Genomic DNA, 27,427 nt, shown 5'->3' with positions numbered 1-27,427 from the left:
TTGATAATACGCGGGCCCGGCGGCTAAAGTCCTTGCCTTGAACGTGCTGGGATCCCATATGGGCGCCGGTTCTAATCCCAGCAGCTCCACTTCCCATCCAGCTCCCTGCTTGTGGCCTGGGAAAGCAGTCCAGGATGGCCCAAAGCCTTGGGACCCTGGGTGTGGGATACCCGAAAGAAGTTCCTGGATCCTGGCTTCAGATCGGCATAGCATCGGCTGTTGCGCTCACTTGGGGAGTGAATTATCGGATGGAAGATCTTCTTCTCTGACGCTCCTCCTCTCTGTATATCTGACTTTCGAATAAATAAATAAATCTTTTAAAAAAATTGATAATACGCATTTTCCACTTTCTGAAGACCACCTTATACAGACACCACTATAAGTTCCACTGAGTCCCTAGTATTTATTATGCCCTTAGGCCAATATCCTTTTCTGTCATAAGTATGAGCATTAAAGGATCTTGCCCTGACCCAAGCCTCATACTATAGGCCAATCATGATTTTCCCTTTTGATACCCAAGTTTGTGGTTTAGTCCTAGCATAGAGCGGCCCTCGGGGAGCCCAGCAAGGCTGTGGAAGACTTGGGACAGGCCTGCCTTCATGGGTTTTCCAGTCCAGCTGGTGGGTGCCATCTCACCTGGAGAATTAGGGGTCTGTGTGGGCTTGGTGTCCAAGGACAGGCCATCCCATGGAACCTTCATGGCTGCCAGGGTGGGGAAGGCTGGGCAATCTCTCCCTTCTTGCTGTTAGCTGGATGGAGCGAGGCTGGAAGACCAGAAAGAGGCTGCAACTGGCTTCTGGTGCCAGCCTTCCAGCAAGCCAAGGTCAAGCGCCACTGAGGATGAGGAGGCAGGGAGAGATGCTCACCAGCAACTGGGAGGGTGACCACTTCCACTTTGAACTGTGTCTTCTTCAGTTGTCTCTGGAATGTTCTGTGAGGGGGTTGAAAATGTCTGTGCCTTGCACTTCCAGGCTTGGATGTGCATCTTGGAGAGATGAGGTTAGAGTGTGCCCTGCTTTGTGCACAGTGAGATTCCAGTCCCTGCCTCCACATCACCTGAGCCCACAGCCCTCCCTGCTGGCCACTTCTGGGGGCTGCAGGACACAGAGCAGCATTGGTATGTGAAGTGTCCTGCCCCTAGATGAGGTGTTCCAGCAGGGCTGAGCCTGCTGAGCCCAGCATCAAGCCCAGAATCAGGTACAAGGACATGACCACGCCCGTGGCCTCAGCCAGCTCCCTGGCCACAATTTTGGGCCCGTACATGAGAACCAGGGTGCTGAGGTAGCCGTTGCTGAGCCCCAACAGGCAGGTGAAGAACACGGGGTAGATGTCCGACATGAAAAGCACAGTGCTCAAATGCCTGCGTGGCTGGTAGTTACAGAACACAAACAGGGGCACAAGGCCGGTCCGCAGGAGTACCAGTCCAAGCAGCGCCTTACTTCTGGGCCCCGGCATCTGGATCCAGGCCGTGATCTGCCGGCCGCACAGGTCTGCAAAGTTGTACAGGAGGAAGGTGGTAAGGGGCACGAAGAACTTGGTGGTCCAGGGCGAGCCGGAGCCCTGGTGAACGGACTGGATGTTGGTGGAGATGGCAGGAAAGATGAGGCTGGTGATGAAGAAAAGGTAGATGGTGCAGAAGCCCAGGCCCGCAGTCTTGCGCAGGATGGGGCGCAGGGGTGGGGTTGGGAGGACTCTGGACACAGGTGCCACCAAAGGGCTGCTTGTGGGGTCTGGGGGCAGCTCCTCTTCACCCGAAAACACATGGGCTGGGGACACAGGCCTCAGGTAGTACCTGCGATCAGGAGAGGGGGAGTGGTCACTTGCTACTTCCAAGGACAAGAGCCCAAGCCCAGCATTTCAGGGTCAAGCAGGGGCTGTGGGAGGGACAGAGGTATGCTCAGAACAGACACCCCACACGCACACTGAGCCCTGAGATCCCACAAGATGCCACAGTGGCTGTGATGCAGCCATTGGAAAGTCTGCCCTGTCCCTGCCAGGTGGGGCTCTGGTCATTATCCTGGAGAGCTGGTCAGGTCACCAAGAGGGGCAGAAGGACCCACACTGACAGCCACACAGGGAACACAGTCTCCTGTTCTAACCTGCCTGCCTCCATGTATGTTGTTTAGGATGGGGGAAGTAGAGATCAAAATGCAAAAGTGTTCAAAATAAGGCCTGCATGATGCAATGTAGCCACATAATATGGCAGAGAAATGATGCAGTGAGAAGAGAGCCCACTTCTGCTCTGCTCCCTCAGTAGGCTGATCATCAGTACGCCTCCCCATGTTATACCATACAGGTGCAAACACCACCACACACACATAAAACTCCCTGCAATAGCCTACCAACACAGCAAGTTGTGCCAATGATTTCCCTACACGGAACCCGATGTCTAAATGTGTACCCATGACTGCCTAAGCAGCAGTCTCCTGTGGCCACCATTTTACACGGGACACAGGGCTCTGCTCTGTCTGCCACACTGCCGCTGAATGGTTCGCTCTGTGGACTGCTCCCCTTCTGCTGGACATCCAGGTTGCTTCCATCACAAATAACAGTGTATCAGGGCTTCTACATGCAAATCCTGCACCTGAATATCAGTGCTGAGGCACGGCAGAGTTCTAGAGCAGGAACATGATGGAGCACAAAGTCTGCATCTGGGACACCCCGATGGGTGAGGACAAATGGCTCTCCAGACAGACTGTGGGACGTCATTTGTCCTCCCTAAGTCCCCTGCCCTCTTCATCTCCACCAGAGCAGCTGCTTAGCTCTTCCCAGAAACAGCACATGTCATCTGTAGCCACTGTACTGGTTTGCTGGTTTATAGACAGACCCTGGAAAGCACCATACTTGAGTGCTTTTAGCTAAATCTCTAGGCACAGGGTAGTCCTTGAATGCACAGTGGATGAAAGAACTAAGCAGCCTGCACAAGGATCTTCCCTCCATGCCCCTGGCTATTCTCAACACTGAGTATTACCAACCTTTCCAACTTTTGCTTCAGTCATACTGCCTTGCTGTGTGACCCTGCTTAAGCCACTTAGCCTCTCTAGGCCTCAGACATCTGAATGCAAGCTGTGCCAACACAGCTTGGTCAGAGAGACTCAGTGCACATATGCTTGTTGTGGTGGGGGAGGGGAGCAGCAGAGAAGGCAGCTGCTTGATGGTGGCTGGTTCTGGTCTCAGCTTTGCCTCTGCCTCCTGGGGTGGTCTGGGGCCAGTATGCCCCTTTCTAGGCTCAGTTTCCTCCGTGAAATGGAGATTTCATGAGGCCATGAGGTTCAGCCCCTACCAGCGCTCCCACCCTAAGAGCCCATAGAGCCCAAGTGAGCAAGCAGGAGAGTGCGGGTTCCTGCATATGGTCACTTCTCCACGTGATGCTCAGCTGGGCATTTGGCCCCAAGCCCCCATCTGCTTTCACAATCATAGTGTTGGGGAGGAATCTTCCCACTTCCCTCTCTTGGACTCAGGGTTGGGTCCAGAGTCTGCTCTGCAAAAGCTCCTGCCAAGTTCCCCCATGGCTGAGGCTCTTCCTCTCGAGTTCTCCCCAACCATGCTGCCTCATCTTGCCCTTCCAGGCATGGTACCTGTGGGCATCTCTTGCGGCTCTGTCCTTGGATAGGCTTCCTTGGAGTGTGGCAGTGCTGGCAGGTGCTGCAGTTGGCAGACTAGATGACTAGAGCCTGTGCAGGATGGCCCAGACCTGGGAGTTCCCTGGGGCAATGGCTCAGATGGACCAATGAGCCTGGAAGCTCTAGGCCCAGCTGACTGCGGTCACTGGCCAGCATCATTATGCTCATGCAACATGCCATCCTGGAAGCTCCGCCATGTCTGGGTGACCAGGGCGGCGTTCGCCTTCCTTCCTGAAGACACAATGGGCAGACCCCTAGGCCTTCCCTGGGACTCAGTCTCCTGACCTGTACAATGGGATAGTAACTCCTGCCTCTCCTACGTCAAATCAAAGAATAGGAAAATACTTTGGAAAGAATAGAACACAAGAGAACATCAAAGGTGTTTTTAAGAAAGTAGTAGCAGAAAGCAAGAAAGAAAAAGGAGAGAGAGAGAAGCAAAGAGAGAAAAGAAGAGGGGGAGGAGGAAAAAGAGGAACAGGAAGAAACTCAAGGCAGGAAAGATTTCCAGAAGGCCAAAAGGAGTGTAACGAGGCAGTGATTGGTTGAGGGCACATTCACATCCTGGGTCCACTCTAGGAGGCAGCAGGTGATGGGTCAAGTTCTTGGTTTCTGCCACACACAGGAGACGCCAGCATGGTGCTTCCGGCTTCAGGCGGGCCCAACTCTGATTCCTGAGGGGCATCTGAGAGAAAACTAACAGAGGGAAGCTTGGCATCTGGGTCTCTGCCTTTCAAAAAATATACATAACTAAAATCATTTTAGTCCTGGTTCTGCTACCCACTGAATGTGACACTCAGGCAAGTCCCTGGATTTCTAGTGTGTGCGCAGAGATAAAAACCAGCATGGTGTTGTAGCGAAGGAGGAGCAGGGGCATGGTGCACGAGACACAACAGGTGGCTGCGCTGAGTGCAGTGCTGCAGCAGGTGAGGTGTTGGGCAAACAGCATTCCCACTGCTGTTCTACCACTTGCCTCACCATCCTTGCACCTGTAGACCCCACCTGCTGGGGCTACTACCTTCAACTGGCTTCTCCCATGTGTCAGCCAGGGCAGCTCACTGAGCAGTTGTTCTGAGCCAGGCACACTGCTTCCCCCTGCCCCGGGAAGTGGGGAGCCAGAGAGAACAGACAGGGACCTCGCTGGGTGACAGATGAAGGCCAGTAATGCTGCAGAGAAAAGAGGATGAAGACTGGGTGAGGGAGGGGGCAGGCCTTCACCTGGCATATTCCAGTCTGGGCAGCAGCAGGTAGAGCCCAATGCAGAGCCCCAGGAAGAAAGCTGCGGTCAGGAAGAAGGCCAGGGCACTGTCCGTCACGTCGCTGGATGCCGCCAGGTCCACCAGTGCGGCCACGGCGCTCACGGTCCCTCCCATGGCTCCTCCTGCAGAGAGCAAAGATACCACAGGGGCAGTCAAGGGCACACATGGGGAGGTGTAGGGCTGCAGGTTCCCCTGTCCCCTCACCCAACATGGAAAATGTCACCACTGTCACAATATTCTAAAGCCTCGGCAGACATGGTGGGGGAAGAGGCCTGTTGCTGTGCAACTGTTAAGGTTCCCCAGCCCTTCTCACTCACAGGCTTGACCTCCAAGGAGGCCCCAGCTACCTACTTCATTGGTTTGGTGTTTTTTTTCTCTCTGGCCTTTCCAACAGCATCTGGAACCTGAGGCTCAGGGATGCAAAACCCTTGGTTTCTGTGTGTCCTCTCCAGCACCCTCAGCCCAAACCACCCACCAATGCACTTGGCTGTCCCTCTGGAGAAAGCCTCCTAGGCTACAAATTCCACTGTCACCCTCCTGGGAGCTCACAGGTCCATACCCCAGGATAGCTGTGGCATCACATGCCACATGTGTGTGTCTGAGTGTATGAATTCTCACATGCATGGAACATGGGGCATGCCTCACTGCTCCCTAAGAGAGGAGGCAGCACAGCCAGCCTTGCAGGAGGCTTGCAGGCCTGACAGCCACATGGGCATGTCTGACGCTGACTCTGCACTGTGCTGGCTGTGATCTAGTGGCTGAAATGCCATCTGGGGCTGCAATTTGCTGTCAACTGCTCCAAGTGCAGGAGGGGTATTTGGAAGGGGGCCTGCACACAGTAGGTTTCCAAGGGCTAAGATACTTGCACAGTCATACTGCTACTGTCAAAGGCTGTGTTTTTCTTCTTTCCTTTCAAACCCTCACGCCCGTGATGGTGAGCTTGGGATGGACCAGAATGAGCAGGCCTACGTGTCACCTGGCTTGGGGTTCCCCAGCTCTGGAGTGTGGCTGTCCACATGGCCAGGCCATCTACTCTGCCTTGGTCTATCCTCTGGGGGAATGGGGCCATTGTTCCTCTCATCATTCCATAGGCCCACAGTGAGAGAGTAAGGGGGAATAGGTGAGAAGACAGGGAAGGACTGGACAGGGCCATCTTTATGCATGGTCAGCAAGGGTCAGCGAGGGGCAAACGTGCCAGGCTAAGCAGCAAACACAGTGACCTGGACTACGTACAGGGATTCAAGGAGGTGGGGTGAATGCTGCCTGGGGATGGCTAAAGAACAGACCCATATGCAGGGCCCAGGTCACTCCACCCTAGTTAGATGGCTCCCAGGGGCACCATTCTTCTGCTGCACTGAACAGGGGGAGAGCTGAGGCCACAGCCACGCATAGGAGTGGGGTTCAACCCTTAGCCCCCTGGACAATTCTCTCCACCATGAGCCTGGGTGGGGCCAGAGGAGAGTGAGGATAAAAGCTGCATGGTTAAGACCACAGACTATCTGCTCAAGAAGGCTCAGTCTAATCCAGCTCTACCCTCTGCACCATGTGGCTTGGGGCAAGGCCCTTATCTTCTCTGTGCCTCTGTTTGCTCATCTGGAAAATGGGAATGTGAGTTACTCCTCTCATGCTTCAGAGCCATCATTGATATAAAAATGATCAGCACACAAAAAGAAGTGGGAGCAGCGCCTGGTATACGGAAATGCCGGATAAATCCGCTCTGATTTCCAATTAGCAGCCAGGCTGTTTCCCTTTTTTACATCAAAGCTGCACCAGGAGGGTGGACCTGTGCTGAGAGGGGACCCGGAGCAGCCCTCATCCCCACCTGGATGATCTGTTGCCACTGGGATATTTGGGTTAGGCCACAGTGTCAGACGCTATCCCCCTAACCCGCCACCCGGAGGAGCAGATCTTAGCATCGCTGCCCATCACCCATCGGCAGCCCCCTCTCTCTCTAACTCTCAGAGAATTTACCACATTATCATCAACAGCAAACCAGGCCTGGGGGAGCTCATCCTTCATGACTCCCTACTTTTATCTCATCAGTTATGGAAATGCATGCAAATGAAGGGGCTCTGGAAAGCACCAGCACAAAACAAATGAATCCTCCTCTTGCAATGCCAACACTTCAACACTAGCAGCAATTGCAGTCGGCTTCTCTGGACCACAAACCAGTGGGGCTGATGAGGTGACCTGGGACCCAAGATCTCCCAGGGTACTGGGTGCCCTCAGGGAATGGGCTTCACACAACCATGACCACTGTGTGGGACCTCAGGATGACTGATTCTGAATTCCAATGTTTCCACTTTCCAAAAAGCTCACAGGAGCCCACCCACTCCCCCAGGCAACCAGAAGCACCTGCAGGGTCAACAGAAACCCAGCATCTGACTGCTGGCTCCTGGACAGGTGGTCAGTAAGGCTGTGATGACAGGGGACAGTCCTTCTAGAGTGGGAGGGAAGAAGACAAGGGAGCTCTGCTGACTTGATTTGGGTCCCAGATCATCCCAGGATAGAGCTGGGAGCCTAATCCTGTATCAAAAACAGCAAACAGATTGGCGCCTGCATCTAGTCTCTGATCTGTTGAGAGGAGCTGCCTCAAGTGCTGTGTGGAGAAGGATTTGGAGGCTTAACAGGAAGATAGAGATCTATTAGTGATGTCTGGCATGGGTACTGGGTGGGGAGGGGCCACTCTTGTCAAAGGATTTGTCATCCCTGCCATATTCTCCCTGGCTTTGCTAACTCACAGGCTCACGGGGTAACGGCAGTGGCCAGGGGGAATTCTTCCCCAGTGGACAGACGTCTGCACCTGTGTTTCCACACGTGGGCACCCAACCTTGCCCCAGCAGATGGTGCTCTCAGCCCACACACCTTGTTCCTTTTCACCTGCTGGGTCACTTGGGCATGAAAAACTGCCAAGGTCTCCACATTGGGCATATCAGGCCTGATTTCATCATTGGAACCTGAACTAAGCATGGTTGGCCCCAGTCACCCAGAAGTACACCCATGGGAAGCCAAGGGCTGGGTGGCAGCTCCAAGGGCATGGTCTAGTTCACCTTTGAACCCTGGTACAGAGCAGGTCCAGAAAGAAAAGACAGAAGGAGGGAGACAAGATGGGGGGAGGGGAAGGGAAGGAAAGATACATGGAAAGAGAGGCATGGTGGGGGAAGGGGAGGGAACACAGCTTTCCACATCAGCTGCAGCAGTGTGCCCGCCACCTGCTCTGCTTCTGGTACCACTCCCCACCTCTCCAGCTAATCCTAATCCTAACCATAACCCTATTTTAGTTACCAAATGTTTAAAAAGTCATGTACCTTTCATTCCCAAAACATTAGTGTATAGCTATTTTCGTAGATGGAGGAGGGTTAGAATACTCAAAGCCTAGGGGAGGTAACAGTTGTGCTGGAAGTGACCTGTGTAGCTGCTATCAGGAACATGGCTTCTGCATGGGACTTCTGGGATGCTTGCTCTTGTGCCCTAGACCTCATGCTACAAGGCAGCTCAGGCTGCCACAATGAGGTCGAGGTGGGGAGGAACCAAAGCCCCTGGCCCCCGTCCAGGCCTGGCCAAGCTCCCAGCCAGCAGCCATGACCCACATGCTAGCCAGGGATCCTCCAGTGCCGGTGTGCCATGCAGAGCAGAACACAGCAGAACACAGCAGAGCAGCCTCCAGGTAACTCCTGCCAGAAGGCAGGTGCACCAGTGGCATCAGTGATGGCTCAGGCACAAGGCCCCAGGCTGGTCTCTTCCGTGACAGTTGATAACCCTAATGCACCCCGAACACACACTCATCCCTGCTTTTCCCCCTCAGACTGCACGTCCATGAACCAGGACTGGAGCAGGAGTTGGGGAGGCCAGGACCACAGCTCTCACCTGAGATCAGCGCTTGGGAATTTCTCATGGGGAAGGAGCCAGTCATGCCGTAGACACTGCTGTTGAAGACCACAGAGGCACCACTGACGATGGCCATGCAGACAATGGTGACAGTGAAGAAGCCACGGGTCCAGGAGGAGGTGTCCACTTTTACCAGCACCGTCATCACCACAAAGACAGTCAGTGAGACCGTCAGCGAGGCCAGGACACGGATGCGCACTGGAATCCTGCAGGGAGGATGCCAGCAGTAATTAGGCCTCCTGAAGCGGTGGCAGGAGTGGGGGTAGGCAGGCTGGCTGGGGGGACCCTCCTGAGAAGTCCAGTGGAGGAAGGGTCCGAAACCTGCCTTGCTACTTTATGAGCTGTGTGGCCTTGGGAAAGTGACTTGGTCACCTGGTTTCACCTTCTGTCCATGCCCAGAAGGGAGGAAGACTGATCTACCTGCAAAGATGGTTGTGTTGCTGGTGAGCTGTGTGTGGCTTCCCTGGTTGCACTGTGTCTTTAGCAAGCAACATCTGGCTCCGGACAAGCGCTCCCAGTGGCAGTGGTCTCTTGCTGTTGGCTTGCAGACCCAGGGACCAGTGCCTGCACCTGTTTCGTGGTAGAGCTTGCCTCCTGTTTAAACATAGGAACCATCTCTTCCATTATCCTTAAACTTGGCAGGAGGGGGTGAGAAGGTGAGGGAGGGGAGCAGAGAACATCACCATCCTCATCATCAACACTCAGCCTGTGCCAAGCACTCCTCTAAGTGCTGTCTGGCTGTTAGCTTCATTCTTGCAGCAGTTGTATAAGGCAGGTATCTTTATCCCAGCCCACGTGTACAGAAAAGGCTTGGGGGTGGGGAACGGCGCTGGAGGCCACTTGCCGGAGGCCACTCGGCCATGCCTGTGTCTGTGCTCTCTGGACACTCTTTTGACTCTCTAGATTACAGCAAGTTGGGGGTGGGGGGGCTGGGGCCCTGAAGGAGGAGGCAGGGGAGGCAGGGCAGGAGAGTCCTTTAATGAGGTCTCAGTGGCGATGTGCAGTAGCTGATGGCAAGCTAATGCAATCTGGAGATGGGGAACAGCCACACATTTCCCAGCCTCAGCATGGTCCTAGGGGGGCACAATTTTATTCCAGGGAGAGAGAACCCCTCCTCCAGGGGCTGCTTAAATCATCAGATTAGACTAAGCTTTAAACCGGATTGGAGGTTTAGTTCATTTTCCTGTTAACCAGTTGGTGGGGGCTGAGAGAAAAGCCAGATTAGATGCACACAATTTTTTTTTTTTGATTAAAAAAAGACATACTTGAAAGGTAGAAATATGCGTGTACAAAGAGGTGTGAGCTGACGAGCGTGAAATGCAAGGGAGGCTGTTTTCCAAGTTTGTGTGTGGCCCCAGCTAATCTCAGCTTCCTCTGGATCCTCAGCTGAAGGCAAGGGACGTGCAGCCTCTGCTTCATCGGGGCACAGGAGACGGAGGAAGTGAAGAGATGGCTTGGTGTGGCAGGAGGTGGCCATGGGGAGCTGGGACGGGGGTTCATTCTGCAACTGTGCGACCTCAGTGTCATGCTCATTTATAATGAACATGCATGTGTGGTTAGCATGCATGTGCAAAGATGTGGGGGATGCCAGGGACACAGGCATTTCATGCCACCATGCTTAGTGCTCCATAGGGAGGTCACGACAGGCTACCTGGGGACAACGTCCAAGCTGGACCTTGAGGATGAGCAGGTGTCTTGGGAAACAGAGCATCACGTGTTCAGGGATTGGCTATGAGCCTGGTCTGCAATGGTGATGGAAGCACAAAGGCAGGTGTGAGGCTGGAGAGACACAGAGCAGGTCAATGTCCACTAGAGCTGTTGTCCATCAATGACTGTGGTAGTGGGTGGAGGAACACTTGGGCCCCACCCCCTTGGGGGCATGCCCTACTACTCCTGCGCCCTGCAATCTTTGCCAGAGCCACTCTCTGCTCTCCATGGACACTGGCTAGCTGAGGCATCCTCATCAGGTTCCTTCCCTTCCTTCTCAGTCTCATTCTGAAGTCCCCTGCCTTCACCTGCTGATCTAATAACTTATAACCTCGTTTGAATGTCTACTGCCTTTGGGGACCTCCACATGGAGTTGGTCACTAAGACATCCCTCCTGGCTCTGCAGGGGCTATGGCCCCCTGGACCTGGGGCCAGTGTACACCAGGTACCCTGGAGGCAGGCTGGCAAGTATCAACCCGGCTGCTCCTAAACAGTCAGTGTAGGTCACAGTGTGTCACTGTGCAGCGGGTTGCAAGATAGGGGTGTGGCACAGGCAACCACACAACAGGTGCAGCTGGTTCACTTGCCCCAAGGGGAGAGCAACAAATGCCAATGACTTGTCAGGTAACCCCTGCGACTCCTGGGCCTCAGCCTTCTCAACGGTGACACACATGTCCTGGACAACTAGTGATTCTAAATATGAAGAGATCCCAGGACAGAGGCTGGGGACAATGGTTTGAGTTCTAACCATAAGAGAAGTTGCAAGAAGGGACCAGCTGTTAATACCTGCCAGCTTCGAGTTAGGCAGGAATGTGCTGCTGCCCCAAGTCTGTCCCTGCCAGGCCACACACTAGGGGACACAAAAGTGGCTTGGTAGGGAGCTAAGGATTCCCCACTCAGGCCTAAAAGGGGAATGGCCAGGGAGGAGTGGGAGTCGAAGCAGGTGCATCCCCAGAGCAGGACAGCTTTGCCCCCCCCCCCCATACCTGCACAGGTCTCCTCGCCTGTTGCTTTCCTGCTCCACAAATCATTCCCACCAGAGCCTCTATTCTTGGGGCCCCAGGTCCTGAATGAGATCCCACCGAGTGGGTGTGTGAAGCGTGGGGGGCATGGCCTTTTCAGATCTGAAGTAGGCAGCTGCAAGCCCACCCCAAAGGCACTAACAGCGCCCCCTGGCCTCCCTCTGCTTCCCCCACCCCAGACAGGGAGAGGGGTCCAGGAGACTGTGGTATTCTTGGGATTTTAAGGACAATCTAGACAAGTTCCATCCAGTGTCTAAGGGATGAGAGCTTGGCAAAGGTGACAGCTCCAGATCTAGGGTCCTAGGGCAGCCCACACTGTCTGGAAGATTCCTGGGCAGCACGGCCAGCTGCGCCTGAGCTGGTCCCCATCCTGCTCCTCCTCGTGAGAGCTCAGGACCCCAAGGCAAGTGATTTCTTCATAAGTTCCTAAAATGTAAATGCTCCTCATCAGTATTTCTGATGCTGTGAGTTTAACATAATAAAACACTCGGTGATTATGGATGAACCGGCAGGGGAGAAGAAGGGTTCTCCAGGAGGAGAGACCAGGAGATGTTTCCATCACTTACATTAAATAAAAAACCACTTAGCCCCAAACCATCTCCCTGTGTCCTGAAACAGAGGCTTGTCAGCAATTTCCCGCCCCACTCCCACCCCTCCTGGAATCCAGGCAAGGACAAGGGCAAGGGTGGGCCTGGGGTGGGGTGTGGGCTGGGCCCCTATGGAGAAGGTCCCATGACCGCTGAGCCACCTGTCTATCTGGCTTGGGGCCCTGTTGGAGACAGACCCAGACACTCCTCCCATGCCTTTCTCTGTAGCAGCAACCTGAGATGAGGCTCTAGCTGGAAGCCTCCCTGGTCTGACTCTGACTACGGGGAAAATCCATTACAAAGCTGGGGGACGAGGGGTCAGGGGTTTCAAGGACAACTGCATGGTGACAAGTTCACAGCTGCAGCCCTGGCTCCAGCCTCCCGCAAAGCTAGCTCCCCTTCTCAAAGCAAGGTCACCCATTGTGCTCAGGTTTACAGGTCATCTACTGCTCTGAGGAATCCCCACTGCAGCCAACACTGATGCTGCTTGTCAACAGCAGTGAGCTAAAGCCAGCCCTATGGTCTTGGCATATCCCTTGACCCCCACCAGGAAAGTGGGGCAGCGTCCCAGCCTCCCTCCTGGAGTGATGTAACTGGAGGTAGCCTGGGCATGAACCCCTTGTGAGGGTTCAAGCAGTGATTCTGGATGCTGGGAGTGACAGGGAGCTGGGCTCTTCTGGCTGGATACTCACAGCCCTGAGATTGCAGAACAGCATACAGTGAGAGAGGTCAGGAAAAGGAGGCATGTGAGGTGAGGGCTGTCATACCGTTACAGTGCCTAGTCTCGCCAGGACCTGGCTCTGTCCTCTAGGGGACAGAGAGCCTGTGTGTCTGGCAAGACACAAGGCAGGTGGTGTAGGGGTCATATAGGGGCACATTCTCTGACACTGTTCCACTGGGGGGTGGTGATCTTTGTCCCAAAATGTGCCACCAAACATCCCTGAGGCCAAGCTACAAAAACTGTGCAGCTTCTTAACAGCCCTCTTGGAGTATTTGTTCATTAGCCACTGTGTAAGTTGCTCTGATCCCTGGAGCCAGCAGCTGAGAGCCAACAAGGTGGGCAAGAGGCAGTGAGAGGCAGTGCCATGGGCACAGGCATGGGAGACATTGAGCGTGGCTGATCCCCAGCATGTGAGACACTCATCACTGCCTCCAATTCCAGCCACTGGGGACCCATAGGTTGCAGAGACAGCCCCCATGCAGGAGGCATGGGGGAATACTGGTGCATTTGGCCTTAGCACATGAAGTGCTTTCCTGTTCTCCCACACCCAGACAGACATCACTAATCAATCACAGCACATGCCCTGAGGCTAGATCTATATGTAACTCCCACTCAGATCTGGAGAGTCACTATAAATTGATCAGAGCTATATAAAATACATCTGCCATTAGTGCAAGTTCCAGGATCACATGTAGTCATTGATTGTGCCTGGTGGCAGTTTTGGCCAAATGCAGGCAAAATTGCTAGAGCCACACCTTGTCAAACTCAAACTGAGGTTGGACTGCTTTTCAAGAGGATTTATGGCCCTGTTAACTTTCTAATCTCTTAGGTCACTTCTTCTATGGTATATCCAGATATACCCCAATCCCAAGGTCAGAAATTTTCTCACCTTCTCTGTGAGCTGGTCTTACAGCCAAACCAGGGGTATAGAAGCAAGCTCACCCTACAGCCAAGCCAGGGTGGGTGGATGTATTGGCTTCCAACTATTGTAACAAATGTTTTTAAGACCAATGCCCATATCCTGGTGCTTGCCCCACTGCACCGTCCATGTATGGTCCCCTGGTGGCCAGGCCTGTGGCCCAGGCAGCAGTTGCCCAGACAGGCTCCCTGAGAGGAAGATTCATGTGTCCCCATCAATCTCCAGCCCTGACATGTCGCTGACAAGTGACAACACAGCCCCCTGGCTGGCCAGCCCCAGCTCAAGGATCCTACTTCCTACTTCTGGTGAAAATGCCAGCCTCCCAGGGTAGTGGCTACCAGCTGAGCAGCCAAAAAAAAAAAAAAAAAAAGGCAGCTGTGAGTATGAGTATCAGGGCAGGTAGGAGGCGAGGGCAAGGGCCAGGAGAGGGGGAGGGAGGAAGGCAGCCTACCTGTTGACAAGCAGGAAGTTGGCCACGAGGCACAGGAGGGAGGGTACGGTGGAGGCGATGGCCAGGTAGCTCTCAAAATAGTTCTGGAAGTACACAAACAGGAGGCTGCTGTGGTCACTTAGGGATGCAGACATAGGACCAGGACACCCCACTGTCTTTGGACACTGGGAGCCATGTTGAATCCACCCAAAAGTATGGGTTCTCACCCATCTCCATCCTAAGAAACACACTCAGTCACTCAACCAATAACTGCCAGGGTCATTCATGCTCAGTGCTGGGGACTTGAGGCAGGCTGGATTCCTGTTCCAGTCTCCAGTGATGCCCACACTCCCACCATTCCACCTGTCCTATGTGTGGTCCCAGGCATAGGCCCTTGGCCAAAATACAGTCATCCAGCAGATTTCCTTAGAGTCCCACCACAACCTTGCAGCCAAAACTCAGAAACCCTGGACCCGGTCCCCTTTGGGGGAATTTTGTTCCTTTGGAACTCTGGAGTTGCCCACTTCTTGAAGCTGCTCCAAAAGCCCTGATCATTTAGGGAAGTGGCTCCTGGACGGCCGGAACAAGAGTAAAGGGGCCTCTTCCTGACTGTACCCAAGGGGAAGATTCTCCCAAAGATACTGTGTGGGACTCAGCTGCAGCAGCTGCTTGGGCAGCTCCAGGTCTGGCCCCATTCAGAATTGCCTGCACGCTCCCCTGCCATCCCTCTCTTCAAAGACAGAACATTGACCAAAGCCTGACTCTGGCCAGTGCAGATCCAAGCATGAGCTCCAGGCTGGGTTAAGTTCTAAGTGGTGGTGACAGCTGACATGTGCTAAGCATTTACTGTGTAACAGAAGCTGTGTGGTGTCTCCATTCTGGACCCTGAGAGATGTACTACAACTGAGGTGCCTCTTCAAGGCTTTAATATGTCACCTGGCACCTGCAAGGATCATAAAGAGCCCAAGATGGAGTTCCCATTCATTCTGGGGGCGGGAAGAGCCTCAGACACAGAATTTTCAGCAGCTTAAACTCCACAGGTGCAGCTGTGGGGCGTACTCATTTCCAGGCAAGGGAACAAACTCCAGGTAGGAAGGTGGGCAAGCAGTTGAGCACACAGGAATGAGAGTTAGTCTGGAGCAAGGTCCCAGAGAAGTGGGAATGAAGTGACACTTTGAGACTCAGGTCAGAATCCCTCCTGCCCAGACCCCAGCCCTGCAATGCTGGGGGTGGGGTGGGGGGGCAAGTCCTCTTCTGCAGTCAGGAGTGGCACTACAGGGCTTTGTGGTCTTCGAAAGCTGCACCCTGAATAGGTCAGGTGGCCTTGCAATTAAAATGATAATCACAGCTCTTGTGGTCCATCAACCATGAGCCTTAGAAATAGCCTCTGCCAGGAGCTTCCACCTCATTGTTCCTGTTGGTGGGCTCAGCCGAGCCTGTCCTGGGCTAGGGCAGCCAGTCAATTATGCCCTGACACGGTGGCTGGACCTACGTGAGGCTGGGTGGGAGCCATGGACAGGGCCCCCTGGGAAGAGGAGGTTTGGAGGGGAGGTGGACCTACTCAATGTGAGGTCCCCTCACCTAGGTGTTTCCAGTAGCCTCAGGTTCCCCCTTAGTAATGGGGGTTTTCCAGGCAACAGGACAACATGGCTCACCAATCATAAAGCGGAAAACCATGTATTCAACTTTGCAAAGCTTTTCAAGTATTCACAACTTGTTGGTTGGAGGAGGGGGTTGGGGGAGAGGAGGAAGGCTGACACTGGCAGAGCAGTTTAAACCACAGCCTGAGGCATCAGCATCCCACATCAGGCTTGATTTCTAATTGCTCTACTTCCAATCTATTTCACCACTAATAATCACCTGGGAAGGCAGCAGAAGAGGCCTAAGTGTTTGGGCCCCTGCCACCCATGAAGGAGACCCAGATGAAGTTCCTGGCTCCCTGCTTCAGCCTGGCCCAGCCCTGGCTGTTGCACCCATTTGGGGGAGTGAACAAGTGATGGAAGATCAATCTCTTTCTCTGCACTCCTGTTCCCTCCACCCCAGGGAGCCTGCTGCTTCCCTATATATAACTGCCTTTCATGAGGGCAATGGTGCTGGGGCTGTGAGCTGTGTGGACCTCCAGGCACATGGACCAGGCACATGGTGCAGCTTTGTTCCTGCAGACCCATGAAATCTTGCAGGTTGGCCAGTGAGCTTGGACCTTACTGGGCTGCAGGTCATGACCATGATTCAGATTAAAAGGCAGGGCTGGCATGCAGGTGGAAGCCACATAGCATCCACAGGTGACACATCTTGCCCAGGCAGGTTTCTCTGCCTCAGCAGGTTGCTTGGCAATTCCATGACCATTGGCCATGGCTGTGTGGCCACTGTCTGTCAGACCAGTGCCTCTTTCTGTTTTCAACCTATCCCTTAATGTACTTGAAAGTGTTGAGGCCCTGAGCACCAACACTCTGAAGGTGAGCGCAGAAAGGAGAAAGGGGGAAAAAAGAGAGAAAGGACACAGCAACCCCCTCCCTGCTCCTCAGGGAACAGGTACAAGCCCAGAGCTGGGGAACAATGGCTACAAGAGGGACAAAGGGAGGAGGAAGTAACTGGGGGAGAAGGGTCCATGCAGGCTTTTGGAACGCTGAGGAAATGGCAGGAGTAGTCTGGTAGGTACAGGAGTGGGCACAGGTAGAAACAGGCATGCCCGCAGGAGGGCGCTTCCCAGCCAGCCAGGACTCCTGTACAAGGTAACTGGTGGCAATCAGCCTCAGACACTCCTTAGTTGCAGCAGATTCTGTTGAGCAAGAGAACCTGCCTGTGCTGTCCATCCCTCCCTGCCCAAGGCGGGGGAGGCAGGGAAGCTGATGGAACTCCAGGCTGCCAGGCTGCCAGGCAGCCAGGCAGCCAGGCCCCCGCCTACACCCCAGATGCTGCTGTGAGAAGGGACCCCATCAGTCACCATTCCAAAATCAACATGGACATGGGCAGGATCTTGCTCCTAGGAACAAAAGGAAAACTCCACTCCTCTGACTCCCCTGCCCCTGCAATGACCTGGGCTCTGGCAGTCCCTGGCAGCAGTAAGGTCATCCTTGACACCTGCAGCCAGCCAGAGAGACGGCATCCCTGGGGAATGCTGGGTCACCCTGACGCTTGAATCCCACACAGAGCCCACCTCATCTGCTCTCATCATAGCCTGCAAAGGTGTGATGTGCTCCCATGTTGAAGATAAGAAGGCTGAGACTGCCCCAGGTGAATGAACTCATAGGGGCACCCACCTGGGCTAGTGCTGTTAGCAGGACCTTCTGCAGCGAGGCGCAGGGATCAAGGGTATTGTCACTTTACAAATATGGGGACCACTCCAGCTCAGGATGCCTGCTTCATGGTCACATGAGCCCCAACATTGGTACCACTCTGCTCCAGTGTGGGGGAGGGGCAGCCCAGGGGTCTTCCCAGGGCTGTTAGCAGGGATCTGCTCTTGGGGCCTCAAGGTGAGTGTCTCCTTATAAGCCCTTATGTATGGGTGTTCCGCCTGAGACAGTCCACACTGGGTGGCACAGAGCATGGCAACATGCCAACCCTTCCCTTCCAGGCCCACTATCCCCAGTAGCTGAGGGGCAGGCATGAAGACTACAAATTCAGACTAGGACCAGACCCTGGCAGGGATAAGGACGGCTTCTGAGAGTGGCCGGGCGAGGGTTTGCTTAGTTGGCTCACGATGGCACTAAGGCAGGTCATTTTCAACAGCTTCACTCTGGCCCTGGTTGCAAACACCAGGAAGGGGGAAAGCAGCTCTTCAAACACAATGTAAAGCCTGGCGGAGCCGGCTGGCCAGATGTGAGGCCTGTTCTTTTATGACGAGGAATGTTCTCTCCCTGCCGACACACCGAGAGGTGCCACGCTAAGCATCTTCCAGAAGAATTTAATTCCGGGCTCAGAGTCCAGGTGAAGAGGTTTCTCCAGGCAGGGAGGACCCGAAATGAGCCCGTTTATCTCTGGCAGGCTCTGGCTAAGTACCCTCTCCCCTGCATGCCATTTGGGCACTTTAAAGCAAGCGCAGCAAATGAGTCACGTGCAGCCTCTGTGGCCTGCAAGGTGGCTGTGCGCAGCCCCTGCCTCCAGAAGGGCAGCGGAGGCAGCTGGGCTCCTGCGGGGCCGAGCAAAAGCGATTCCGGTCCGGGGGTGGCAGCTCAAGGCAGCAGAGCGTTACCTGGATCACACGGGCATGAAATTAGCAGCAGCGAGCAGGCGGGAACTGAGAATAGCTCAGGGCAAACTTGCCACTTTCCCATAGCCAAGCTCCCTGGCCTGGGAGGCTGCAGGCCGGCTGCCTATGTCCTGCTCCTTGGCCAAAATCACTGCTGGAGGCCCCCTGTGGGGGTGGGGGTGGGTACTGGTCCGGCAACATCAGTGAGTGTATGGTCAAGGGCACAGAGGAGCAGGCAAAGAGGGAAGGGGCAGTGCCTACTGTGGAACCCAGATCAGCCAGGCTGGATGGGGTGTGTGGCAGAACAGGATGGGCCTGCAGGCAGAACAAAAGCTGGGGGCAAAGTCAGTTAGAAAAGGCCTGCACAGCTAAGCCATGGCAGCCACCATGGGGACAGGGGACAGGGAGCTCTGCTAGCCCCTGTGGCTCTCAGGCTGCCTCCAGGTCTAAGTATAAGAACTTGGAGGTCTGGCCAGCCCTCAGGCAGAGATGCAATGTTGCAGGCCCTGGTCAAGGACCACTTGGGGTTACAGGTCCTCACATAAGCCAGCTGCAAGGCAAGATTCTGCCCCAGAGCCCTGCTTCCAGCCACAGGGAACCAGACTACCCCTAGAGCCACAGGAAGCTGACACACCCCTACTCTGTCTCCATGGCTGCCTCCTGGCCCATCCTGCTTCTACCCACCTTCCACTCTGCTAGGAAGGAGGGACCTCACCCCACTGGTTTCTGAGATACCCACATCCTCATCCACCATGACCTCTGATGTCACCTCTGGGAGTCCCCCATCATGAGGGCCCCAGGTCACCCTTCCTCTTCTCAGCCCCTCTTCAAACATCCCTCTTTTAGTGCCTCCTCAGGTCAGTCACTCACTGTTGCTGCCCCATCACCAGCCTGTGGCTCACTCATTCACCCACCCTCCCCACCAGACAAGGTCAGCCTGGGCTTGGCCACCTCTGCCCCCATACCACCTTATTCACCCTGCTCTGATAGCCTCCTTCTCCTGGTGGCCTCATCTGTAGGGCACTTCTTAGAGGTTCTCAATGGACATCCCCTCCCCCAAGGCAAGGCGGGTTGGGGACTCCCATGATGGGCAGGTTGGGGAAAGGAGGTTCAGCTGAAAGTTGAGGGATGCAGATTGCAGACTAAGAGGTCCCTGTATCACAAGGTCCAGGGGAGCTCCCAAGGCCTCTGAATGGCCAAAGGGCATGGTCAGCGCTTAGCCTGAGGGAGGCACATGATGGCTGGGGAGGGGAGCAGGTGGCAGTTCACTCAATGAATGAGAGAGGAGCCTGTCCTTATGGAGTCTATTCACTCAGTCACCATACAAGTGGCCCAAGCCCCTTCTGGAGGCCCCAGGGGTGCTGAGGATAGGGAATGGGAGGGGCCGGATTCTTGGAAGAGAGGAGAACTAGAGCAGCCCAACAGGTGGAAAAAAGGCACAAGTCAGGACACCTTGACAGAGAAACAAGACTCAGCTCAGGGCCTGGCATGTTGGCTTAGGGGCTAAATACTCACCTTGCAAGCACCAGGATTCCACATAGGGCAGTGGTGCTGGGAAGGAAAGCTGGAGAAAGCTGGCCCCTCTCATGGTGCGTGGTAGAGTCACAGTGGGAAATTGCTGTGTGGCAGCACCAGGCCAGAGGTGGGCCAGGGACTGCCCCTGGGGGCTGTATCTGCCCGAGGCCACTTTGTAAATAGTGGCCCCAGACATGCCAGGAGGGTACCCGGGTAGCCACAGCAGGAACCAGGTGGACCCCAAAGATGAACATGCTCATTTACTCTCCTGCACTTGGCAGGCTAAGTCTGATGACCCCATTACCCGGCACTATGAAGCATGATCAGATGCTAATGCCAGCTCTTCAAGATGCTGGCATCTTTCTACCATACAGGGCAATAAAGACAACAAGATGGGCCTGCACTGTTAGCACAATATGTTAAGCTGTCACCTGTGATGCCAGCATCCCAAGTGGGCTCTTGTTCGAGTCCTGGCTGCTCCACTCTTGACCCAGCTCCCTGCCAATGTGACCTGGAAAGCAGAAGGTCCAGGTTTATGGGCCCCTGCACCTGCATGGGAGCCACTGATGGCGTTTCTAGCTCTGGCTGTTGCAGTCATTTGGAGAATGAACCAGCAGAAAGATGATACCTCGCTTGCTGGCTAAAATATATACATCTTAACAGAGTGAGAGGGAGAAAAGGAAAATGGAAATCTCATTCCTGTTTGCTCCCCACCCTCTGCAGCCGCCATCAGAGGAAAGGACCAGAGAAACAGGGGGCCTGGAAAAGTGCCCCCAACAGGGGGCAGAGCCCAGGCTCCCAGAAGACCTCTAGGATCCAGCTTCCTCCTGGCTGCTGTCTAGTCCTGCCTAGTGTTCCACTTTTGCAGTCTGCCCTCAGCTGTGTGACCAGTGAAAGGAGGAAGGACGCCTTTCAAGAAAAGTTACCACCTACCCATAAAGCTGTCACCTTCAGCCCAGGAGCCCCCCTCGACCATGAGGACCAGGGATAAGGTGAAGCCCTGGGATGCAGTGAGGGTGAAGAGGGGTGTGGGGAGCCCCGGCTGTCCTGCATAAAAGCAGACCAGGAAAACCTCCAGGAAGGCCTTGGCCAGGCCCCTGCAGGCACTTCCTCACCCAACAGGCCGGCCCCATGCCGGGGAGGCAGCTTCTCTCAAGGTGCATGTGGGCTGGAACCACAGGCTGCTAAGATGTAAGGACTCTGCACACACACATGCACACACACCCTCAGGCACCTGCCACTACTATGGCCCCTCCCGGTCCTGCCCGTGAGGAGGGTGTACAACTGCCTGCACGCGCCTGGACTCACGCTGGGATCCTGCTCCCCAGAACCCTGATACTCAATCATGCTAAAGAGACACTTGTTGTGTGTCAGCCCCGATCATGTTTTTTCTGTTAGGGTAATCACCTCTGGATTCTAAGGACATGTGCACAGAAGAAATAAAATCGAAGGTAGAGAGGGAGCGATCGATAGCTGGAAGAGCCTGGGGAAGTGACGCAAACAGGGGCTGGGAGCGAGTGGGGAGCAAGTAAAAAGGGAAGTGGTGAAGTCCAAGCTGTCAAGGCCTCCCGGGGAGTGGGCGGCAGGGACCATGACCATGAGCCAGACTTCTTCTGCAGGATATGGAGAAAGAAAATGGAGAAAGAAAAGCCGCCCCAGGTGTGCATATCACAAATTACGAAGGGGCATGCTGGCTGGGTCTGTAGTCAGAATCACAGGGTGGGCAAGGGAATTAAAAAAACCACAAAACTCACTTTAGGTTCTAATTTTTTCCAATGCTTTGGAGCAGCCATCCATTCTGGTTTGAGTGACTGGGCAGCCAGCAGGGCAGTGGGCAGCTGTGAGCCTGGTTGTCACACACTGCGTGATGTGGCAGGAAGTCCACAGCCCCTCCCACGTTACCTGACCCCTATATCATCCCTGCAACCCCGCCCCTTTGCTGGAACGACAGGGCTCAGGCACAGTTGTACCTCTGTGTTCTCTTGCGGGACTTGGGGGAGTGAAGTCTCCCCCAGGACTCAGCCTTCATGAAGGTGGACTGACAAATGGAGCCTGGTCCTTCTGCAGAGAGTTGAGCCCACATGGGCACCATGGGGGATGCAGAAGAGGGTCTTGGAGACCCACTGTCCACAGTAGGGCCCAAGGACAGCAGTTGTCAGGCTCCAGCTTGGGTCTGGAATCTGGATATTTGCCAGGTACACTGCCTACCCTCAGCTGATCTAGAGATGCCTGGCCCACCTGGAGTCAACTGGCCAGCAGTTCCTCCTGGCCTTTGCTTTCCTCTGTGAAATGGAGGCCTCAGGACAGCCACATGCATGACTGGGAGGCCACTGGCAAACAGGCAGAACAGGCTGTCCCAATTACAGGCCATTGTAGCCCAGGCAACCCCTGAGTGCTAGTGGTCAGCATGTAATTTGCATGTCTCCAGCTCTTTCCCTCCCTCTCAGGACAGGTGAGCGACCTTCCTCCACATCCAGTGTTCCTAAGCACCTGAGCCTCTGGTTCCCTTCTCCTCAGCACCCGCTTTTCCCTCTGCTGGCTTGTTCACCTCAAACTGCCTAATGTTCCTCCTGCCTCACCTGCTTGCCCTGCTCTCGGGAACAGCTCTGCAGGTACACGGCTGCCACCACCTCCTCGCCCTCTCCCACAGCCCCTTGTGCAGCTTTTCCCCCCAGGTCACCAAGGTCCTGCACCACCTCAATCCCAAAGGCAAACTCTCCAGCACCATCTTACGTGTCTGGCAGCCCACAGGACCCCTGCTGATGGCTTGCTTTCCCTTGGAAATTATAGTCAGAGCAGGTTCCATGGAATTGAGGTTCCCATGATGGGTTCATGAGTAACTTGCTGCTGTGGTTCAAGTTGGGAAACACCTGAAAATACTGGCAGAAAGCCCGGGGATATGTGCATGGACAATGTGTCACTCATTTTGTCCCTTGGAGGAAATCACTCACACATTTCCAGCCTTGATCTCCTTGCCTGTAAAATGGGTACACTGATCAAACATCTCTGCTTTTGGGCAGCACCAAGGACCAGAGAGATCACAAGAACAAAGGCTTGGATAAGGTTGTAAATGGTTGTTGATGTTATGTCGGGGCTTCTAATTGATTGCCGGCTTTACCTTCAGACCAGAGATGGTCTCACCAAGAAATCGTTGAACCCGCTAGCATAGTAAGACGCTGAACCTTACGCTTGGTAAATACTTTCACTGAAAGAACCTCAACTGAATTTGAACTGTGGTAATGCAGCAAGGTGGAGAAATCCACCATGGGAAGAGGGTTCGGGGAGGGGTGGGGGGAATCCCAGTGCCTTTAACATTGTGTCACATAATGCAATAAAATTAACTTAAAAAAAAAAAGAACAAAGGCTTGGACACTCGATGGGGTGCTCACTGTGCACTGTGTGCTCCTGAGTGGCTTAGCACCACTGACAACAGTGGCTGCACACAGAGAGAATTTCTCCCTGCACTGGCTGGACAATCACTACAGAGATTGAGGTTGTATGTGAGACCGCCATGGGGCCCATCAATAACCACATAGTAGCTGGGGGTACTGCTAGGCCCAGGCTCCTCCCAGTTCCTCCCCAGCAGAGAGCCAGCTTTCTCTGGATAGGGAACTTCTAAAATATAACCTGTAATCCTTCAAACTCCAAAGCAGGGAACCTGCACTTCCTGACCTGGCAGAGAGGTCACTGAGCCAGTGCAGGTCTTGCAGGGGCTCAGAAGTGGGTGGAAACAGGGGTGTAGCCCAGCCCCTCTGTTCTCCTGGCCTCTACAGCTCTTGCTTTGCATCACCTCAGCAGCCAGGACACTGCCCCGAAGCCCAGCACCTGAGAATACAGGGAGAGGCAGGCAGACACAGAACCCTCCAGCCCCCAATCATACTCAAAGGGGGGCATGATGCAGAGGAAGGCCCCGTAGAGAGCCCCCCAGGGCTGTCACTGGCTGATGCAGAGCCACAGCCATCGGGAACAGCACAGCTACCCCATGCCACTCATTCTGCCCAGAGCAGTGAGACAGGATAAGCATCAAACACCCATAAGCTGCATCTACGAGGGTCTCAAGCAGCACACTCTCTCTGCTCCGACCAGGTCATCCCTGCAGCTCCCCAGAGGGTGGCTGCTCTCATTTTGCAACCTGCACAGTCACGGTTGATCATGTACCCTTCCATAACAGCCCATCTGTGACTCTGAAGGCCTGGGCAATGAACATGCTTTGGGAGCTGAGAACAGCAGTTCTTTACCTGAGTGCAGAGTCTAGTCGGGCTGAACTGACTGGTCAGGCCCCTCCTCAGCCTGAACACATCAAAACTGGGTGGTCAGGCAGGTGGTTCTGTGTGCTGCCAGGGCTAGGCATGCCCAGGCAGATGGACAGGTCAGAGCACCTGTTGCCTACAGGCCTGCGCCCTGCCAACCCCCAGTGGCTCCAAACCTGGGTGCTGTCACTTGCTAGCACGTGACCTTGGTCTATAGTGTCAAATCGTGAGTCTCAGTTTTCCCACTTTGAAAATGGGGGTGACAACACAAACTCTGCAGTTGAAGGAAGCTGCTGGATCGCAAGGGGTCAGGGATGGATGGTGGCCAGGGACTTGGGATCACTGCCGATGGCCCTGTAGTCTCCTCTGCATGCCATGTCATGCTGGTTCCCTTAAGTCCCTCCTCCCTGGACTGGAACGCCCAGCTTGGTGAAAAGGACAGCTCCCACAGCATACCAGTATGCTTCTTGGAGGCCGAGAGACAGGGCTGAAGGGCTGACAACAAGGTGGGGGATGTCCCAGGCTGCCGCTTGCCAAATGAGGCTCACCTGGCTTCCTTCCCTCATGTCTTTGCCAGCTGAGCCAGAGAATCAGAATTCTTGGAGGCCCTGGCAGAGCCGTCCCTGTCTTGGATTGGGATGATAGAACACCACTCTCACACACACCCAGCCGCATCATTGCTGTTGTCACACATGTTTAGGCTGTACTACTCCATGTTGGGCTCCAGGCTGGGCACCATCCCAGAGTGCCAGGGGCACTGACGGCATGGTGTGAGAGCTACACTTGGGTCTCTGAAGCAAACAGCTTGGGAGGCAGTGGGGAGGCACCACTTACTGTAGACGTGGCTCTGCCTCCTGAGGGCGGTGTGTGTTTAAACAACACAATGTGGGCAGAATGCCGAGGACAGTGCTTGGTATCCCCAAGCTCAGGGGTGGTGGGTAGGGGGTGGCTGAGCACACGATGAGCTCTTGGGACCCAGACATGCAGCCCCTAAGTCAGAATGTGGCCCCAGTGGGGAGGGGCTTCTAGCTCCTGCTAACTGACAAGATGGAGCTGTCCGCTCCTTGTGGCCAGGGAATGGGCAATGCAGTGGTGGACTACCAGTTGTTCCCTGGCACTGCCAACACCATGTGGAACTGAAGATCACCACCTACAAGCCTCCTCGAGGAAGGTTGGGGCTCGCAGCAGAAAACAGTGAGCAGCGGGCAACATAGGGGCCTGTTGGGCTCACCACTGCTCTTGGCCAGCGTCGGCCAGGGCAAGACTGCAGGACAGATCCCGCCAAGAACCTCACAGCTGTGGAGGACCATAGACACAGATGTGGGGGCAGGGAAGGGATGACCATGCTGGCTGCCGGGAAGTTGCAACCAGAACTCCACAGCGTAGAGCTCAGGCTGCTGGGATTTCAGGGTAGACCAGGAGGCCAGACAAGGAGAGGTTGCTTATAGGAGGACAGGAAGCATCAGGAGATGTGGGGTGTGGGGCGGCCTAGCCCCCGCATGACCCCTCCCTGTGCTCTCTGCACTTGACTGAATTTCCAGCCAACCCTCTCCTACATTCCCCAGGGAGTTCTCTGTGGCTCTTACCAGCTGGGAGGCCTTGGGCAGGGTCCCTAAACCCTTCTGAGCCTCTAGCTTCTTGTCTGGGAAATTATGGTCCCTGATCTGCCCTGTGTGTCGCTGATATCTCTGCCAGCATTGGGGGTACAGGCCGCAGGGGGCACATGGCAGCTTCCCTTGCACCCCTCTTCACATCAGCTCTCCCTCATGCACTCTGAGCACTTCGGGTGAAGGTTTACTTAAGGTTTTTGTTCCAGAGAATGGAGACCACCCATTCCACCCAACCACCCCCAGATCTAGCCCAGGCAGGTGGAATGTGCCTGGGACTGGAGGGGAACTTCCAGGTGACATTGAGGGGGCAGCAAGGCTGTGCAAGGATTTGTACTAGGTCGAAATTCCTGTCAAATTCCTCCGTTCCACACAATACTAAAAGGAAAATGCAGACACAGGCACCTAGACCCACAGCCAACTAAGCTGCAGGTGGGAGCTGGAGCCAGACCACCACACGAACAGGTGTGGGGGGCAGGTGGGGGCTGGAGATGGACCACTGTACCAGCGGGGTGGGGGAGGTGGGAGCTGGAGACAGACTATTGTTTGGGCAGGGCAGCAAGTGGGGAGGCCCTCCCCTCCTCCTCCCAAGCAGGCCTCAGGACACAGAGGCAGACAGGCACCTCTCCTGCTGAGGCAGACCAGGAAGGAATGGGGAGGGACTTGGAGGGAATGGCAGGGCAGGCAGGAGGAGCAAGAAGAAGAAAAACGGCAGCCACAAGGCAGGCAGCACGGCCTCAGCACGCCTGCTTCCCTGGCCCGGCCCATGAATCGAGGGACGACAGCTCTCTCATCTCTGATGCCAAGAGCCAGGAGCTGCGGGCAGATGCAGGTACTACATCCGCACCTGCCAGCACTTGGAGAGCGGCAATAAAGCATGGAAGCAAGGTCTGGAATGCTAAGTGCCTGAAGCTGGGAAGGGCTCACAAGGCAAGCCACTCGCTCTCACTCTTGGCCAAAAGGACTGGGCAGGGGTGGTGGGCAGACAGAAGAGGGGGCAGGACAGGTGTACAGTGGCGACACAGGCAAGGCTCTTCCAGAGGAGGCCCAAAGGGCTGGGTGATTTAGTGAGGCCGGCAGAAAGCTGGGACGCCTGAGTCACTGGCAAATAAAAGTGGGATCATAAAATGCCAGGGCTGAGCCGACGCCTCCCGACTGCGCCAGAGCTGCAGACCTCACTTCCCCCAGATGGGCACCAGGACCAAGCATGTGCCAGGCCCTTAACACACACCGATGAGCTTAATCATTGCAGCGACTCTTAGGATGCTGGTGGTGGGACTGTCCTCCTCACACCTGACAGGAGGGAACACTGCACAGAGGCAGATGGGAAGGCAGAAGCAGGCCCCAGCCTGTGCCGGCCCCCTTGAGGGTACTGTCGATGTACAGTTCCTGACTTGGGGGGTCTGGGACAAGGCTGCAGCTCCTGGGCAGTTCCTGGAGGAGCAGGCTCTAGGCTAGAGGCCTAGAGGCCTCGGTCTGCGCACCCTTCCACTAGCTCCCAGAGGCCACCAGAACCCCTTCAGTTCAGACAAGGCCATCCCTGGGGGCAAGGCATAGAGTAGGAGCATGAAGGCTTGAGAAATAGCTGCGTCCACACCCCCACCCAAATGATCTTGGGGGCAGGGTCCCTGGGGGACTGGGTGTGCACCCATGGTGGATGCCTTGAGAGATGGACTGACAACAGAGCCACGTCTGCCCATGTGCCAGCTCCAC

General features: G+C 55.0%; 1 protein-coding gene across 1 annotated transcript in view; it reads right to left on the bottom strand.

The window, feature by feature from the left end:
* Positions 1-394: 394 nt before the first annotated feature.
* Positions 395-27,427, bottom strand: part of SLC29A3 (solute carrier family 29 member 3) — a gene marked incomplete at its 5' end in the record, with an annotated part of 29,980 nt that continues 2,947 nt past the window's right edge. Inside the window, 4 exons of the mRNA XM_040976047.1 lie at positions 395-1,792; positions 4,839-5,001; positions 8,747-8,973; positions 14,175-14,257. Of these exons, the coding sequence (XP_040831981.1) occupies positions 1,138-1,792; positions 4,839-5,001; positions 8,747-8,973; positions 14,175-14,257 (1,128 nt within the window). The remainder of the gene's footprint in view (positions 1,793-4,838; positions 5,002-8,746; positions 8,974-14,174; positions 14,258-27,427) is intronic.

This window comes from Ochotona curzoniae, unplaced genomic scaffold (assembly GCF_017591425.1).
Source record: "Ochotona curzoniae isolate NIBS_2020 unplaced genomic scaffold, NIBS_Ocur_1.0 contig_2692, whole genome shotgun sequence".
Classification (NCBI taxonomy): domain Eukaryota; kingdom Metazoa; phylum Chordata; class Mammalia; order Lagomorpha; family Ochotonidae; genus Ochotona; species Ochotona curzoniae.
This window is presented reverse-complemented; position numbering and strand designations above follow the sequence as displayed.